Source organism: Centruroides vittatus, unplaced genomic scaffold, assembly GCF_030686945.1.
Source record: "Centruroides vittatus isolate TY-2023 unplaced genomic scaffold, ASM3068694v2 contig_1079, whole genome shotgun sequence".
In the NCBI taxonomy this organism is placed as follows: Eukaryota; Metazoa; Arthropoda; class Arachnida; order Scorpiones; family Buthidae; genus Centruroides; species Centruroides vittatus.
The window spans coordinates 1,051,861-1,064,826 of NW_027120694.1; the positions used below are offsets into that span (position 1 = coordinate 1,051,861).

The window sequence follows — 12,966 nt, forward strand, 5'->3', positions numbered from 1 at the left end:
TTGGTGCGGGCCACTTTACAATATAGATCTTGACAATTGTGTTTTCTTCTCTTATTTGTGCAGAATAATTCATGATATCAAGATTCCATAATGTAAAGAAACCCTCATTAATTGATTGGCAGGTTTCTCTTGTGTTGTGTTGCCTTATCCCCAGTGGCGTAGCGTGGGTGTCAGCCACCCGGGTCAGAGGAAAATTTTGCCTCCCCCTTATTTAGATATTTTTACAAGATATTATTATTTATTGTGAAATTTTGCCGCCCCCACTATGCTACGCCATTGCTTATCCCATTAAAACAACCTTCTTAAATAGAGATAAAGGAATAGAATATGATTGATCACATTTTTATAAATTTCTCATATTTGGTACATTATTTGTTCTGGTACATCACATTAATTTCTAATGTTTGTGGCCGTCGGCCATATTATTCGCGTATTTTATATGTTTTTAATATGTAATATAAGTTAGTGTTAGCAATTCCTTTGTTTCTTTTGTATTATCTATCCTCCTTTACTTTCCCCACCACTCCTTTTTACCCTTTGGGTGGGATTATCGTTTCTAAGAAAGAGACAACGAATAGAACAATAGAAGGGACGGCGCCGTGGGTCTCGACGAGAGAAAGTGAATCACTTTTCGACTGGACTGCGGAGAGAGAAGGTGTGAAAAGGAAGCGATCTCGACCAAGGTGGATAAGTTAGCAGCAGAAGAAAAGGAAAGGATACGACGGGAGAGTGAGAGATTCACCGAGAACACGGGAAGCCTATAAAAATCAAACAGGACTCAAGAGCGGTATCCCACCAAAGTATTTCAATCTTCGTCTATTTTTATCTACATGTATATATTTGTTCTTCCCCTTAGTTATAAGTAGAATAAGTTTAGTTTTAAGATCTGCACGCGTATAATTTGTCGGGTTCCGTTTTGAGCGCGCTCTTTCGACTGTAAAAAGCCTTTCTTTGTAAAGTTGGGATCCATAAAGAACCTGTTTCTGTTCTTTCTGGCGAGAATAAAATCGTACCTTTGTTAAAAGTAACATGTTTTGATTATTATTTTGTGTCGGTCTGTTCGCGGAAACCGTTACACCTCGTCACGAATCCCCACAGTTAGTGAATAAAAACATGTCTTTACGTTAGTATAATGCTATAATACTATGTTAGATTCTATAAAAAACTTCAGTAAAAGAAAAAATTATAATTTCTTTTCATGCATTTCTAAATGAGAAGTAAGTAATGGAAGCTTGTAGATATGGATAAAGCAGAATTATTTCAGAAAGTTTATTACTTAAATTATTCAAGTTTTATAAAAAAATATTTTATCGTTAAGCAATCAATACATTAATCAATGACTGTTTTTGTTATTTCTGATGATAAGGCTAGAATATTCAACTAATATATTAGGGAAAAGCCTAGTCCAAGAAACTGATCTACATTCAACTGTGAAAAATGAGAAATTATTCTATATTTAATTAAATCTAATAACATAAGCAATTCTTCATCTCAGTTGTTTACATAGATCTATTTAAAGAAATTGATTCATAATCACTTTCAAAAAATAAATAACCAATTCCAGATTTGATCTGAAACTCTTAAGAACAACAAACTAAAGTCCCAAACCATTTACTTTTCATCTTTTACCTCTTTCTCTTGTCTCTGTGGACACTATGAGGACCTTTTTAATCATACCCATGATAGGTTTGATCAGACCCACAATGGAAGCAGCTGGATGGTGAAAGACATAGCCCAATATATCTAAGACAGGCTCAGGCTATTCTCTGAAAAATTCCTGGCTTTTTTGACTACCTGAATTCTATGCTGGGTCTCCCATAGTGGTAGGCTAAAGTCTTAATTTGCCTTGGCCATCCATCTGTCAAATCTCGCCATTACATCTATTTAACCAACTTATATAAAACTATTTAAAAGTTTAGAAATATTATGTGTTTATCCGTAATAATATTTTTAAAAAGTAAACTTTTCAATCTTTAATTTTTAAATATTGACAAACATTTTCTCACCTTCGAAACCTAATATGTATTAGACTTTAAGATTGGCAGAGATGTTATCCAATATATAAACATTTTTTTTTCAGTATAAAACATTGATATAAGAGGTTAACTTTAATGGATTTATTAATCTTCTATAATAAATAAATAACAGATAAAGAAGTATAAAAGTACTTAAAATATCAAAAATACTGAAACATTTTCTTCTTTATGAAAATAATTTTTAAATTTTCTATAATCACTGATATTATAGTTATGTATGTTGGACCAGAGTATATATTTCATTAAAATATATGTCACTGATTTAAGATAATTTTAAGACAATAAATTAATTATTATAAAAATATATATCATTTAAATATATTAAAAATAATATAACATATATAGAGAATGGCCCAAAAGCCAGTTAAATGAGATGTATTTTAAGAGTACTTTAAAACCAGTTTGTGATAGCTTCATGTTATTGTTTGAATTTTATTTGAAATTGTTAAATTACAAATATTCCAAAACTGGTTCTTAACTAAGGTTTTTTGATTATAATACCAACACACCTGAATTTAATTTGCCGAGTTTTTTCTCTTTATTCCAAACGTTTACAGCCTATTATTCATCGTTCCAAAATGAAACGATGAACGATAGCCTGGCAATGGCCTATCGAAAATAGACTGTAAACATTTGGAATAAAGAGAAAAATCTCAGCAAATTAAATTCAGGTGTGTTGGTATTATAATTAACTAATATTGCTGGGAAGGAGATAGATAATAAGGTTTTTGTTTTTTGAAATTATTTTAACTGACTTTGAACTTATAATTATTTTATTATTAAACAAAATAATGATATGGATTGTTTCTAAAGTTACTTATTAAACATTTTATTAATCACTACTAAATTATAAAGCCGTATTATGCTCTACATATTCTATTCTGTTATATAAATTCAACAATTAAGTTTATAAAGCACAAGATAAACAAATATAGCATTATAAGTTTTGTATATTATTAAATTAATTAATACTAAAATCTAATTTGATGCTATATAACTTGTACAAATTAAATGCTGAAAAATTTAAAAGCATTATTATCATTTAAAACATATTTAATAAAATGAGAGAAGCAAAGTTATTAGTAAAATTATTTCAGCTTTATATAAAATTAATAGCATGTCATACATTAAAATTAAATTTGCATATATATAATAAATAATACATATATATTGAAGACATGTTCAAATTGTAGTACTTGCCTTCAACCACCAAATCTGCAATTGTTACATCAACACCATTTCTGTTATGTGCTTCACATATATATTCTCCTGTATCATCTGGATTTACTTCCATAATTTGTAGAGTACATACACCAGTTGGTTCATACCATATCTCCATTTCAGGAGAATGTCTAATAACTTTACCGTGTCGATACCAAGTGATTTTCGGACGAGGCATTCCTGTAACTTTACATTCCAATCTGTTAAAAATGAAAAAATTTTAATCAAATTATATTGATTGGGTTTTTTCAAATAATATTATCTCAACAATTTCTTTATGAAACTGAATTGGTTTACCTTACAGGTCTTCCTTGTAAAACTGTTGTTTTTTGTAAAGGTTTTACAAACTTGGGTGCTGTACCAACATCACTTGGTTTTTTCTCAAGTGAAACTGTAGTAGTTGAGGTTTGTACAGGAAAGACTTCTTCTTCAGATAAATCTGGCATTTCAAAAGGACTTCCCGATGTTTCTTCTGAAAGACTTGGAAAAGTTCCATCTGTTTCAATTGCTGTTGGTGAAGTTTTATCAACACTTATAGAAGCAATCTCTGAATCGGGAATGTATTCGTATGCTGAAAGTAAGTTTTATTTTAATATTTTTATGTTTTAAATGATAAAATAAAAACACATTTACTAGAAAAAAAATCTTTAAATTTGTTTAATTGCTTGAATAAATTTTTGAAGATTCCATTATGCTTAAAGGAACAAAGGGCTTTAAAAATGTTTTAAATTAATTAAATTGTGGTTTTGATAATTGAAAATATATTTAGTCAGTTTGTTAAAAACATGAAATTAATTTTATGTAATTGAAAATAAAAGTGTTATTACAAATTGGAAAATAAATCATGAATTTCTTACATTCCACTGTAAGCTCTGTTCTCGTGATTGCTTCACCAGCTTTATTAACTGCATTACAAATATATTCTCCCTTATCTTCTGGAAATACTTCAGATATAAATAATTCACAATATCCATCATTTCTTTGAGTCGTCCAGACATCATTATTTTCTCTAACTTCATGCTCATTATGATACCAAGATATTTTAGGTTTGGGTTGACCAGTCACCTAAATATATAATTTTACTTATTAGCATTTATTCTTTGCTTTATAATTTACCAGTTTTATAAATTGAAAACATACATAACAGAACAGTTTAGCTTCTTCTCCATCCATTACTTTTACAGGGGTCAATGGAACTGTAAATGTTGGCGGTTGGAGATCTTCTTCTGGTTCAACTGTCAAAGCATTTAAATAATAGTAAATTTTTTAAATATACTTACACAGTATATATATATATATATATAAACTTTTCTTTTATTTCAGTTCATTTATATTGTAATTAACATAAATTATCTTTATTTTTTTTTTCTATTCTACATAAAAATAAATATTCCAGATGTTACCATTGTCAAAATTCCCTAAAAATTATATGAAAATTTTGGTGTTATTTAAACAAAATTATTAAATTTATTCATATTGTAGGATGGATTTATTAATATTTATAATTCAATAAATAGATAAGACATATTATAACATAGAATTTTTCTTTATATATATGATATTGGAGTATAATGTAAGCAACAGATACAAACTGTAAAAGTGCACATAGTTTATAGCCTATCACTGTTCATTAGACAATACCTGTTTTTTGTATACCTTATGAGCCAAACTAGCAAAGAATGCCTAGCCTGGGGACTCGGGAGGAGACTGCCTGGGGACTCTGGGAGAGAGTTGAGTTTTCTTGTTATAAGGTAGAATGTGTATCATGCAGGGTTGCAGTGAAGAACTATGCAAAATTTGGTCCAAGTCAACCAACAGATTTTGAAATTTGTGAGGGATGAAATTGGGAAAGAAGTGAAGATTCAAGTTTTAAAATAGTGTATATTTTTTGGGGATTATAGAGAGTAACTATGCAAAATTTATCCAGATTGATCAAAAGGTTTGGGGGGTAGGGGGATGAAATCAGAGAGGAGTGGGAGATTCAAGTTTTCTGGTAGTCCATGTTTCCTGTAGGGTACCTAAAACTGAATAGATAAGATAAGTTTAAAAATGCTCACCAGGTGGTGAGACAAATGCCATGGTAAAAACATCTTTCTTGTGCATTTTCCTTTTTTAATATGAAAATAGCATGTAGCCTATGTTCATCTGGAATGAATGAACTTTGCCATAGCTAAGGAAATTAAAAATTTAGTTCAGTTGATTCTGAGACTACCTCCAGCAAACAAACAAACAAATATTCTCACTTATGTATTAATATAGATATGGATTAGTAACTTTTCTCAGCTATATAAATAGTACACTTTAAGTTTAAATGCATAAAAATCAAAGCAATGTACTGTACTTCCCTAAGGACTTCTCTAATTGTACTTGGTTGGTTATTTATATGGCTAAGAAAAAGTTATTAATTTGATTCTTAAGGGATGAAAGAAAACAAATAGTGTCTAATGAAGAGTGAGTATATACTATGCATTTACAGTTGTATCCATCTGCCTATGTCATACTCTACCCATAGAGTTAGCCAAAATTAATTCATGATATTGGAATGTCAGTTGTATGTGGGTGTGTGTTGTTTTTAAATAAATGTTTAATGTTTAGTCTTTGTGATAATTGATGCAAACTATTGCAATACAAACTATTGTAACTCACTACACTAATCTGCATTTATCTTTAATTTTTCAAATAAAATAAATTTGATATAGGTTGACAAGTTTGTCTGTTTTATATAAAACAGACAAACAGACATATACACAGTAACATATACTAACACAGTAACTTATTAGTATAAAATTTATTATAAGAAACATTCAAATAATTCTGTTTCTTATAAGTGGAATCAATTGTTTGAAGTGCATATATGCATAATAAGAAATGTTGACATCAATTTTTTATGTATATAATTTTTTATTATAATTTTAATTACAGTCAAACCTCTGAACAATAGCCAACTGACAGAAACATTAAAATATGGCCATTGTTCAGAGGTTATTTTTATTGAATTTTTGTTTAAAAAACAAAAATTTGTTCCTGAAAAATGGTTGTTGTTAGAAGTGGCCATTACTGCTTAAACATATTATTTTTTTTACTGATATATCAATAATGTTATAAATTGTTTAATTGTTTCAATTGTTTTTCAATCTTATATCTTAATTGAAATAATTTATAGAGTTATTTAACACCAACAAACCTTTATAAATAAACCAGCAAATAAATTTTTAATATACTTTGACAAGCACTTTCGATCTTAATTGGGATCTGCTTCACGTCAAAACATTCTATACAAACATTTGGAATGCTTAAAGAGAAATTTTAAAATTTGCTGGAACGATTAAATATTCAAACAGATACAAAAAGCACCACTGTGTATTAATATTAACATTAAAAATAAAAATAAAAATTAACACTAACATTAACATAAAAATTTAGCGTATATATTTGTAACAAATTCCAATGGAAGTAGTTGATTTCTATTTGTTATTAATGTTGTCGGGATCATCAAAAAAAGGTTGTTATTCATACAATGCATGAATATGACCCTTACAGTCTCACACTTAACCTCGAACAATTCAGCGATAAACATGCCCACTTCCTAGACCTGAATATCTACTTTGAAAAGGGCCAAATTGAAACGGACATTTATTATAAACCAGGGTACCTATTATTATTCATACTGGTGGCCTCAAATGATCCATATACTTACAAAAATAGCAGTTTTTAGAGCCCTCACAAAAAGAGCATTCACACATTGCACAAACATTGTTGACACAGTGCAAGAATTAAAACATATTGAAGAAATAGCAGTGGCACACGATTACCCTAGAACAGTGGTACAAACATTAGCAGAAAACTATATTAAGAAAATGAATAATCACACCGGTTCCAATAGTAAAGATTTAGGGCATACACAGTAACATATACTAATTGATTATGACTGGGGATTAAAGGCTGTATATAAAGAAATTGCTACTAATAGAGGGTGGGCAATAATATATAGATGTAACCCAGCTGTTTATTCGTTATTAAGAGATGGCAAAGATGTCATTAACATCTACAATGCACTTGGGGTATACAGTATACTGGTGAGAGATGACAGATCTCACAGAGATCTGATGTACTGTACATTGGGTACATTGGTCAATCAAAAGGTCTCTTAAAAAATGGCTGGCAGAGCGTAAATATGATATACATAACAAAAAGCAGACCAAATACACCTACAACTGCTGTAAATGATCGGGCTAAATCATTTACGCCCGATCATTTACGGCAGTTGTAGGTGTATTTGCTTATGCTATCGGGTTTCGTTTGATGTGTATATAAAAAGCAGACCACCACCCTAGCAATATATGCTTCTGAAACTGGTGTGGAAGCTAAACTACAACAGGCCAGCCTCATTAAATGCACTTTTCACACCAAGCAGATCAAAATTTTGGAGGCTCTAGAAATTTGTAAAGCTGAGCTAAAGGGGAATGCATAAATTTTAAGGAGGAGGCGAACATCTCACATGCCTGGAGGACTTTTTTTGATGATCCTGACAACATTAATAACAAATAGAAATCAACTACTTCTGTTGGGATTTGTTACAAATATACAGGGTGTATCAGAATGGCATTTTAAAGATTTGGGGGATTGTAGAGGATGAAATTTTGAACGTTTTGATATAAGGAACCCATAGCCGGAAATGTGATATAAAGTTTCTACAGCAGTAGGAAATGCTTGACCCCCTTCACTTTAGTAGCTACCCTTCCGTCCATTGACGTTGTGTTATTGTTCTTGAATTCTTCCTCTGGGGTTATGTAAAGTTCCTTGTGTACGCAACACCTGTAGGAACAGTTCATGAGCTTACGGAGCGCATCTTTACAGCATTTAATACCATCAGAGAGGAGCGTGGCATCTTACAGAGTCAGACAAAACATGGTTCGTCGTTGCACATGATGTATTGAAGTTGGTAGTCATCACATTGAACATTTACTCTAAAGTAGTGCAACCACTGATTCAATGTACAGTTTGATTGTACTCTACTGTTTTGACAATAAAACTTGTCATAAATACTGTATTCTGCTGTTTCATATAGCATACCGACCGCAAAGTGCAAAGTGCTGTAGAAACTTTATATCACATTTCTGGTTATGGGTTCCTTATATCAAAACATTCAAAATTTCATCCTCTACAATCCCCCAAATTTTTTAAACGTCATTCTGATACACCCTGTATACACTAAACTTTTAATGTTAATATTAACACACAGATCAGAATTTTTGTATTTGTTCGAATATTTAAGCATTCCAAATTTTGGTATAGAACATTTTGACCTGAAGCAGATCCCAATTAGGATCAAAAGCTCTTGTCAAAGTATATTAAAAATTTATTTGCTGGCTTATTTATAAAGGTTTGTTGGTGTTATTTACTATATAACCAGCTGTGAGAAAATTTAGAATAGAGTTATTTAGTTACTTAAAGAAATTACTAATAATTAATTGCTAATAATTTCATCTGTTTTTGAATGAATAATGAGTGTACATGAAATACTATAAATCAAGTTATTTAGAAACTTATAAATTCATCTTATATGAAAAGAGAAAACTCCATAATTATAAAAATACTTTATAGAAGTTAATGGTCTTAAATAATTTAAAAATAACAAGCCTTTCTTCAATCAAAGCAATTTAGTAAGGATTGTAGATGCCACCTTTTTGATGATGATTCATACACAAAAGTAATTGACAAATAGCTTTATTTTTAAGTTTAGATAAATTAATAAACTTTATTAATAAATTAATAAAGTTTAAATAAATTAATAAATACATGTTTATTTGTCTGAAGAAGGCCTGTTAACTGGGTCAAAAATTGTCATTTCCACAACTTTACCCACTATTAAAGGTACGCTGTTTATTTCATTAAATTAATTATGGTGATCCATTAACTCCTGTAAAGCATTTTTCTTGAAATCATCTTATTAAATTTTACTTTTAAAATTATCTTGATGGTATGAAAACTTTTGTCAAGCAAAGTCCGATAGAATTATATAAATAATATGAATATTACTTTAGTTTCATTTTTGTAAGAGATTGGTAGAAGAAAATTCTTTGTGAATATAAAATATTGACTTATTAGAGAGCAAGATCATATAGAAGTTTCAAACATTTTTCTACTTGAAAATCTCTACAAATATAAATTACAAAATTTTAAATTTATATTTAAAGACTCAAAAATTAATATTTTATATTAATAATTAAATTATCTTGCTATAGATTTTTAAAAAGTCCTTTCGTTATTATTTGTCCTTAAATATCTATAGCAAAAGTACTCGATTCTATCTCATAAACTAATAATTAAGTACTTGGAGAAAATGTTTTATATTTATCGTATTTTGAAATAAGCAGTATGCAGTTTGCATCAGTTTTCATATCTTTTATTAATGAAAATTATTTGTTTTGTCAATGTGAAAGTTGTAATGTGATATATTTAAAGGGCATTATTTTAATAATTTTATCCTATTAAATGTTGTGAATATTCATGTTTATTTTATTTATTCACTCTCACTCTTTGTGATTATGTTTTAGAACAGAAAATATTTAAAATATAAACATAAAATTTGTTACAATAAAGAAGAAAATAAAGTATGAAACATGTTATGTTATAATCAAAAATCATTAAGATGACTTTTCATATGAATCTGAAATGAATACTGTTTTAAATAGTAATGAAATATTCAATATTTAAAAAAATTAAAATCAATAAAAAAAGATAATAAACGATTATCATTACATTCATCTTAGAGAATATTTCTAATTTATAGTTTATTTCATCTTTATATCAAGCAGTTGTATTTATACTAAAATTAAACTTATTAGTATAAAATTTATTAAAATTATATTAAATATTACAATAACTAAACTATATAAATTTCCATTGATTTAGCCACTCCCAAAATAATGTGGACGATGAAGGATGGGGTCTAATATATCTGGCATAGACTGCCCATAAATTCCTGGAGGTTTCTAACCTGGACTCAAAATCAGGTCTCTCAGATCAACAGTATTTCTTGCCTGTCACATGACTATCTGAATTTGACATTTATATTCATCTAAACAAGTGAAACACAACTACCGTATATCCAGCAGATAAGACAATAGTTGAATCATAAAAAAAGGCCCCCAAAATCCGGGGTTGTCTTATAGGACAGATACAAAAAAAATTAGATTGAAATTTATATAAATAAAACAGTTATACAAAACAGACAAACCGTAATTATCTACTAGTAGAAACTAGGGTATGTGCACAAAATAGAATAGCCCATACGACGTTTTTGCGTATAGTCAAGGTCATTACCCGAATGCCGAATCAGTGCGAATGTTTGCAACAATCGCAAGGCAGAGCTACAAGATGCAAGAAAATAAAATTTGTTCATTTGAAAAATTATGAATTGAACATAATTCTGTATACGCTATACAGTATTATTATTTGGATGATGATTGTTGATCTAAACTAAATTCATAGGCCGTTGATAGTTTGGGGGTCGTCTTATAGGACAGATATATGCTAAAACTATAAAACTTTGACAAAAATTTATACCTCGTGTTATCTGAAGGTCGTCTTATCTGCCGAGATATACGGTAATTTAACAGATTACAAAGTCTTGTTTGTCTTGCATTGATGTTTCTGAAGTCAGCTCAAGAACTTATTAAAATATCATTTGAATGTCTTAAGAAGTTGTTATATTAATAGTTGCTTAATCTGTTGAAACCAATTTCGTTATAATTTGTTATAAGGAATCCAGTATTTTTTCAACTATTCATTTGAATTTAAATTATTATTAAAATATTATGTTTTAAAATTGTTTACAGTTTTCATATTCTAATATTTAAATAATTGTATTAGCTATCAGCAAGTGCAAAAGACTGGAAAATTATAATTTAATTGTGTTATAACTTACCTTCAACTTTTAAAGGTGCTGTTGTTGAAGCTGTACCATGTTCGTTATCTGCTACACATGTATATTCACCATCATCATCCTGAAACACTTCGGTTATAACTAGGCAAGAATGATTGGTTTCAGTAGAAATACGAAAATCGGCGGAATGTTTAATGGGACGTTTGTTAAAGAACCATGTCAATGTGGCTTCTGGTTCAGATTTCACTTCAACATCTAAAATTGCTGGTTCACCTTCTGGAACAATTTGAGGAACCAAAGGTTTTATAAATATTGGTGGTTCTGGTTGTGGTTTTTCATGTTCTGGTTCAGCTGTAAATAATAAAACATAAATTAAAAAGTAATTACTTAAAAAAATTTTAGAAAATGTTACTACAATGGTATTAGGATTATAATATATGTATATTTTCAACATTATCATATTACAATATTATCATATATTTTGGGCTTACAGTAGTCATTCATATATATTTGTACTTTCTGATTTATTATTATTTAATTAATTAAATTGTTTAAAAATAAGTAAGCCTTCAAATAATAAAATAGGTTAATTGATGATTATTTTATTGACATTCATATTATACCAATTATGTTTTATTTTATGTATTTTATACTTAATAACAAAGAAAATCACAGAAATTCTATGTTAAGTATAGAAGTCAACATTTAAAAATAAAATGTTTTTCAGGACCACCTCTTTTCATCATCATTTTTACTCTCTCCTTTCTAACACCAACTTTTCATTAGATAAATCATGTAAGCTTTCATTCTTTGGTCACATAACTGATTCTATAAGTTTAACCAGTTATATCACAATCTCCTATAAACTTAACAAGTCTAACACTAGGTTCTACTGTATTTTTATAAGCAAGTAAATTTAAGAAAGTAATTTAATTATCTTACGAATGACTGTTAAATTTGCAATAGTTGATGCTGTTCCGACTATGTTTTCAGCATCTACTTCATACATCCCTCCATCATCAGGAAATACTTCTGCAATTACTAATGATGATTTTCCTTCATCTGTAGTTATTTGAAAGTCATGTGAAGAAATCATTGGTGTTTTGTTATGAAACCTATATAATTCAAAATGATAAAAAATTTCTAAATATGATCTTCAATTATAAATTTTTATTTATACTTTACTTTAATTTGTTATATTTTTAAATAGTAATTTTAAATATCTTATATTTTAAAGTATAGGGTTGAACCTCACTAATCCAGGATACATTAATCACTGGTTCTAGATTGTGATTTTGAATGTAGTAATCATTCATTGGTTTGCGTGACTGCTGCTTGACCAACTGTGCAATTTTTCTAGTGTGAAAAAACGGAAATTTTTCAGTTTTGAACATTGAAATATTTGAAATTATCAACATTTTTTTAGAGTTATAAGAATATACATCATCACTTCAAAGTATCTACAAATTGTCAACACAGCAGCTGTGGCACCACCAGCATCTCAAATTGTTTATATCCACCACAGCTTGTGTACAGAGATTGATAATGCTATATAAGTGCATATATTACCAGTAATATTGCCATTTTTTACTGTAATCCTCACTGGTTCAGAAAATCTGCTACTCCAGCACCTGTCTGAATCCAAGCTTGCTGGATTAGTGAAGCTCAACCCGTGTTGTTATAAATTTATTTTAAAAAAAAGTATTGCTTGAATTTAAAAAGGCTGAATTTGAGTCTGACAAGTGAGTTGGATTCTCAGAAATTTTCCTGAGTAGTTTGAGCCTCATCTTTCACTACTCAACCATTGGTAGAGCGTCGGAG

General features: G+C 29.1%; 1 protein-coding gene across 1 annotated transcript in view; it reads right to left on the reverse strand.

The window, feature by feature from the left end:
• LOC136974649 (titin-like) overlaps nucleotides 1-12,260 on the reverse strand; it is a gene marked incomplete at its 5' end in the record, with an annotated part of 119,011 nt that extends 106,751 nt beyond the window's left edge. The window contains 6 exon segments of the mRNA XM_067269582.1: nucleotides 3,237-3,457; nucleotides 3,555-3,828; nucleotides 4,115-4,322; nucleotides 4,398-4,492; nucleotides 11,188-11,496; nucleotides 12,088-12,260. Coding sequence (XP_067125683.1) covers nucleotides 3,237-3,457; nucleotides 3,555-3,828; nucleotides 4,115-4,322; nucleotides 4,398-4,492; nucleotides 11,188-11,496; nucleotides 12,088-12,260 — 1,280 coding nt within the window.
• Between the last annotated feature and the right edge of the window lie 706 nt (nucleotides 12,261-12,966).